Raw genomic sequence first — 7,183 nt, 5'->3', positions numbered from 1 at the left:
AGTTTCCAACAGGGATAATGGGTTTATTTGAAACCCTCTTGGGTTAGTCCGAAACTACTAACCAAAGATTTGCGACGTTACAAATATAATAAAATTTTTATTTTTTTGAAATAATTTTTTTTAAAATTACCTGAATGCGACATGTGTTACTTAACATACTTTTTTTTAACGTCTGTCATGGCTAAAATACTTAAAATGGTAACGTTTATAACGTTAGACACCTAGATTGCTTTAAAAAAAGTTTGGGCACCTAAATAAAAAATAAGTATAATTTGTACACTTTTTTTGTATTGAGACTAATAAATATTTACTGTACAAGCCAAGTGACCTCATTGGTTAAGAGACTTCAAGCACCGCGTATGCAGATGTATATTACCTTGTATTTACCTCAGATTTATCAAAAAAATTATGCTATTTTTTATCGAAGTATTTATAATATTTAAAATTATTATTTTAGTCAAAATAGGTGTATTCAAAGTTACTCCGTACTCTTTTACTCACATATGATTCGATTTAAATTAGGAAGATACCACATGATCTGAATTTTGATTAGACTTTTTAGGTGACAACTCACTTCCTCTCTGACTGTAGTCAAATATATATGTATATATATAATTATTTTTATTAGTTTAAACAAGAACCTAATTCTAAAAATTATAAAGAGGAATTTATCATAATTATTCTTAAATATATAAGACATAATTATATTATTACATTGGAACATATTAGGTCAATCTTTTTAGACAAAAAGGCATCACATGCCCTTATACTTTAAAAAGAAAACCAATATGGCCATTGTATTATTTCTTTCTCAATATGACCCTCTAACTTAGAAATAAAACAAATGTGTGACCATTTGACCAACGTTTTTCGTTGTTGATCATTATGATGTTGACGTGGCAGTTCACGTTGTTGACGTGATGGTCCACAATGCTGACGTGGTAGTCCACAGTGACTGATGACACGGTGGATGACATGGCTGAGGGGCTCAATTGGCTTTTTGATTTTGTTCGAGGGTCAAATTGATTTTTTTAAAGTTCAAGGGCTTATTTATTTTTTAAAAAAAAACTTATTTTCAATTTTAAATATAAAAATATTCAAAAAAATTAAATTAAAAAATTATTTAAAAAATTAAATTATTAAAAAATTGAATATACATATTTAAAATACTAAGAATGTTATAAAATAATAATTTTTTAAATATATATCATAAGTTATAAATGATAATTTATAAATTATCAAAAGATTAAAAAAATATTTTTAAATATATACATTATACATAATATATATACATGTAATATATAGGCATATCATCAATACTTATACAAAGTATTCTTACTGAATTAATCAAGACTTGTGAAATTGAAATTAGTCGAGGCTTACAAAAGATAATTAGAAAACATAATAAGTTTCGACTAATCCAAAAATTATAACTCTAGACTAATTTAAATTTTCTAACTCTCAATTAATATAATAAAAATACTTTGTATAAGTGTTGATGATATGTCTATATGTTACATGTATATGCTATGTATAATATATCTTTTAAAAATATTTATTTTAGTTTTTAATAATTTATAAATAATTATTTTACAATCTATTATATATATTCATTTTAAAAAATTATAATAATTTTAGTTTTATTAATAAGCAAATTTATTTTTTTAGTAATTTAAATTTAAATTTTGGTATTTTTTATATTTAATTTTTGAATGTTTAACTAATTTTGTGCTTATAATTTAAAATAATTTTTGTTTTTTTTTTAAATTAAATAAACCTTTAAACTTAAAAAGAATTAATTCATCTACTATGTTATATGTTAGGTCATTAGTCATTATGGACTATTACATCAAAATCGTGGACTGTCACATCATTATCGTAGACTATCATATTATCACGATAACGATCAAAAACAGAAAATATTGATTAAAGAGTTACAATATTTTTTTTCTGAATTAAATCATCACATTAATAATATATATATATATATATATATATATATATATTAATGTTTCTCAAAAAGTAAAAAGATCTTTGATGCCACATCGAACTCAGGTCTAATGTACGCAAAAATGAAAAAAAAAAATTATTTTACATGAAACAAACTTATCTGAATAAAAAAAATTAATCACGTATGCAATGACTGTAACCTCTAATGACTGTAACCATACCTCAGCTCTCAATACTTTCCTTCACAGAAATGGCGTCTTCCATTTCTGAAATCCATCAAGCCCATGCTCAGCTTCTCAAGACTGGTGATTTCTACCGCAATACCTTGGCTTCTAACAAGCTCATTTCTTTCGCTGTTTCAAATCCTGACCCCAACACCCTCTCTTACGCTCACTCCGTTCTCACTCATATCACCACCCCAAACTCTTTCTCTTACAATTCCCTCCTCAGAGCTTATGCTAACAGCCTCACCCCTCAAAATGCTCTCTTCCTCTTTTGCCAAATGCTTCAAGGTCCTGTTTTTCCCGATAAATACTCTTTCACTTTCGCTTTGAAGGCCTGTGCTGCGTTTGGTGGTGTTGAAGAAGGGAGGCAGATTCATGGTCAGGCGTTGAAACTGGGTATTGGGTTTGATGTTTTCGTGGCAAATACTTTGATAGGCGTCTATAGCAGAAGTGGGTGCTTTGGGGTTGCACGGATTCTGCTCGATAAAATGACTAACAGGGATGTCATTTCCTGGAATGCTTTGTTGAGTGCTTATATTGAAAAAGGATTCATAAGTTCGGCTCGTAGGATCTTCGACGAAATGGAGCAAAGGAATATAGAGTCATGGAATTTCATGATTTCAGGGTATTTAAGTCATGGGTTACTCGAAGAAGCTAAAAGTATCTTTGATTCAATGCCTGTCAAAGATGTGGTGTCTTGGAATGCTATGATCACGGGATATGCTCATGCAAGTTGTTTTGGTGAAGTTTTGAAGCTTTTTGAAGATATGCAGCGCAAGAAAGTGAGGCCGGATAGTTGCACGTTGGTCAATGTGTTGTCTGCCTGTGCTCATCTTGGAGCTTTGGGCCAAGGCGAATGGATTCATGGTTATATTGATAAGAATGGGATAGGCATTTATGGATTTATAGCTACGGCTCTCGTTGACATGTATTCAAAATGTGGGAACATCGAGAAGGCTCTAAATGTGTTTCGAAATGCTTCAAAGACGGATATTAGTACTTGGAATTCCATAATTGTTGGTTTAGGGATGCATGGTTTTGGAGAAAAAGCGTTGGATGCTTTCTCAGAGATGCTTGCGGAAGGCTTTGAACCAAATGAGGTGACCTTCATTGCTGTTTTATCTGCTTGTAGTCGTTCAGGGTTGTTAAACGAGGGACATAAGATGTTCCGACTCATGGTCGATGATTATGGAATCGAACCAACCATCGAGCACTATGGTTGCATGGTCGATCTCCTCGGTCGGGTTGGGTTATTAGAAGAGGCTTTGGAGCTTTTGGAAACAAGGCCATTGCAAGAAGCTCATGTGCTTTGGGAGTCCTTATTGAGTGCCTGTAAAAACCATGGTAATCTGAAAATGGCAGAGGATGTTGCTAGGAGGCTCTTAGAGTTGAATCTGCAAGATAGTGCCGGTTATGTTCAGTTATCAAATGCATATGCAGCATTGAAAAGATGGGATGATGTTTCAAATGTGCGGCAAAAGATGAAGGCCCTGAAAATAAATAAGGAGCCTGGATGTAGCATGATTGAAGTAGATGGCGTTGTTCAGGAGTTCTTAGCTGGTGAAGGTTTGATTATCGAACAAATTTGACAGCAATCGATGTTTGCAGTTCCGAAATAGCTGTTGAGACCAGTCGAAATAGATTACGGATTCATGGAAAGTAATCCATCCAACTGGAAAGTAGGAATGAAGTTGCCGGTTGTATGATAGGGTTTGATGGGGACACAAGTGTTCCACTTAACATGATCTTCAACATGTATGCTGCCTTGATATTGAATTTGGCAAAAGAGAAAGAGACCATGAATGTTGTCAATATTCTTATACATCCGTTCAGCCTGTTTGATTGTGGATTTGATTTCTGGAATATCTAATGTTAATGGTACTGTAATGACTGAGCTTGACGCTCAACTATCTAATCTTCAATCGAGACAGCTGTGGGGCATAAAGAAACATCTTCAAAAGCATACTCGGACGACATTTTTACTCAAAAATCACCCTAACAACAAATAATTATCTATCAGACACCGTTATTTTAAATATTACCGATCTAGTATTATTTCTGATAGGTGGACGGAAGGTACAGATCAGGAAACGCGCCTTCTTGGTGTTCTGTTCGAGTTGGTGTCATGGTGGAAAGGTGCGGCTCATTAAGCACGCCTTTGTGGAATTTTTTGACACGTCAGGGAGGTGCGGATCATGAGACGCGCCTTTCATTTTTACCCCCAGCTATCCCGGCCAATCGTCCATCCCCTCCCCCTATAAATAGCTCCCTAAATCTAAATAACAAACCACACCAAAATTACTTTCACATTCTTCCTTCTATCAATTTTCTATGTCATGCTAAGTAGATTTTGTTATTGTTTTTATAATGAAAAATTATTTTTTATTATATCATATTTATTTCATATTTAATTATTTGATCAAATTTTATTATACTTATTATTTTTTATTACTTTTTGCGATTGTAAAATGGAAGATTGATCATATCATGAGACATTTTATCGATACGGTAACAATATTAAATTGTTATTTAAATTATTATGAATATGTTTTTAATTTTTTTAGTATTGGTTTATATTTTAATTTGTATACTATTTATTTAATTTGGAGAATGATCGTATATTATAAATAATTATTTGTTTTTGTAGATATAAGACCCTCAATCTTTCAACATTTCAAAATGAGGCGTATTTTAACTATTGTTTACTATGATGGATAAATTCGGAAAGATGAAACCGGTGTTGTCTTCGCATCATATCATTTTGTCACCTTATCCTTCAAGAGAAACATCGCTGTTGATGAGTTGATCACTAAATTTTTTAAGGAAGGTTCATGTTGAGAGTACTAGAACATTGTCCTCACTTCAGTATAGATTTTTGACTGCACTATTTCTATTAACTTATACAACGTTCGTACTCTCCAACGATGGCGATGTTGTTATGATGGTTGATGCTCAGAATCAATATTCAGACGCTATTACACAAATGTATGTCACATTTTTTAAGTGTATGTGATTCGTGGTATGTCATTATGCTCTCGCTATGGGCTGGCTCAACAAGCTGATAAAGTTGACAATCCAACTCAAGTAATGTGTAATGATTTCACCTCGTTAATAACAAATCCGCATTTTGATACCATTCCATCAAGTTCAATGTGGAGACATTCATCAGCAAATTGTTACGATATGTATCGAGGTGGCTCCACGAATAATCCATATGGCAACATAACTTCCAATTCAAGGGGAAGACATTCATCTGCCAATTTCTTTGACCTGAATATGGAGATGCCCTCGACGCAACAATCTATTCAATACCCATTTGATACGATGCCTTCAGGTTCCAGGGGAGGCATTCAACTACAAGCTTCTTCGACCTCAATGTGGAGATGCCTGCAACACATCACTCAGTTCAAAACTCGTATGACACGATGTCTTCAAGTTCAAGGAGAAGGCATTCAACTACCATCTTGTTCGACCTAAATACTAATATCACAGAGGAACCCTCATCTCCACCAAAAGAACATCTTTGTGAGCCAGGTGCAGATAGTGCTGAGACTGGACTATTTGTTGAGACAGAATCACCGCAGTTTAACACGGACTCTGATGATGATGATGTAGATAAAGTTCCCACAAATAAGGTACACATGTAACCCACAACATATATGTATGAAGTTGACTATGATGTAATGTACATGCCAAAATTTATGGTTATGCCTAATATTGGTGACTACGGATTTAACTCATCAGTTAATGATGGTGAGTTATATATCGAAATGAAGTTTCTATCCAAGGAAGAAACGATGATTGCAATTACGAATTAAAAAATTCGTAATTCTGTTAACTCCAGAGTCGACCGATATACCCCCGAAAAGTATGGCTGTCATTATGTCTAATGTGATAACAAATGCAACTGGATGGTTCGTGTATCGAAGAGGAAGAAGAAAAATAACATATGAGAACTAACAGTATACAACGATCTTCACACATGTTGTGCTAGAGGGATCAACCAGGACCATCTCAACTTAGACTCCGACATTATCTGTCAAACCATCATGCCCATGGTCAAAGCAAGATCTCATATAGTTATTGCAGTGCTAATTTTAGATATACAGTCACAATATGGGTACACCGTCTCCTATAGAAAAACATGGAAGGCAAAGCAGAATGCCATTAAAAAACTTCACGACGAGTGAGATTCATCTTACAATGAACTACCAAGTTAGTTTAATGTAGTGCGCAGACTGAATCCTAGGACAATAGTTGACTTCGAAACTTGTCATGCATATCACAATGATCGAGTGCTTCGTGATCAATGCCAATTATACCAGCTTTTTTGGACTTACCCATAGTGCATTAATGATATGAAATACTACAAGCCTATGGTCCAAATTAATGGGACATTTTAGTATGAAAAATACAAGCAAGTTTTACTATTGGACGTTGTCCAATATGATATTCACAACATTCATCCATTTGCTTTTTCCCGTGTTGAAGGTAAAGATACTATTGGACGTTGTCCAATATGATATTCACAACATTCTTCCATTTGCTTTTTCCCTTGTTGAAGGTAAAGATACATATTCTTGGGGTTTTTTCCTAAAAAACTTACCATTGCATGTTGTCACGAGAGAAAAAAAATGCATCATTTCAGACCGCAGAACTGGGATCAAAGCAACAATGGACTCCTTGGGTATCGGTATTGTATCCGACATATTATCGCAATCTATCATGGAAAATTTAAGAATGGTGAACGCCTATTATTTGTTCTCATGGGTATGTCACGATGTCTAATTTCATTTCTCAATCATTTTCATTTTTTATGGGTATTTAAGAATAAGTATTACATTTGACGCACATGTTGCGAACTATTACCTCAAACGTTTGAGTCAATGCTTCAAGATTTACGGGGAAAAAATGAGCAAGGATACAATTACATCAACCTCATCAATGATGAAATGTGGACAAATGCATATGATGGCGGATATCGATATGGACATACGACAACCAATTTG

The 7,183-nt window shown here is 33.6% G+C and overlaps 1 protein-coding gene across 1 annotated transcript; it reads left to right on the top strand.

Moving 5' to 3' along the window:
* Positions 1–2,155: 2,155 nt before the first annotated feature.
* On the top strand, positions 2,156–3,806 carry LOC120126088 (pentatricopeptide repeat-containing protein At4g18840). Its single transcript, XM_039144387.1, has one exon. The coding sequence runs from the start codon at positions 2,156–2,158 to the stop codon at positions 3,761–3,763; it is 1,608 nt and encodes a 535-aa protein (XP_039000318.1). The 3' UTR covers positions 3,764–3,806.
* Positions 3,807–7,183: the final 3,377 nt, after the last annotated feature.

The sequence above is a fragment of the Hibiscus syriacus genome, unplaced genomic scaffold (genome assembly GCF_006381635.1).
Source record: "Hibiscus syriacus cultivar Baekdansim isolate YM2019G1 unplaced genomic scaffold, ASM638163v2 tig00110450_pilon, whole genome shotgun sequence".
Classification (NCBI taxonomy): Eukaryota; Viridiplantae; Streptophyta; class Magnoliopsida; order Malvales; family Malvaceae; genus Hibiscus; species Hibiscus syriacus.
This window is presented reverse-complemented; position numbering and strand designations above follow the sequence as displayed.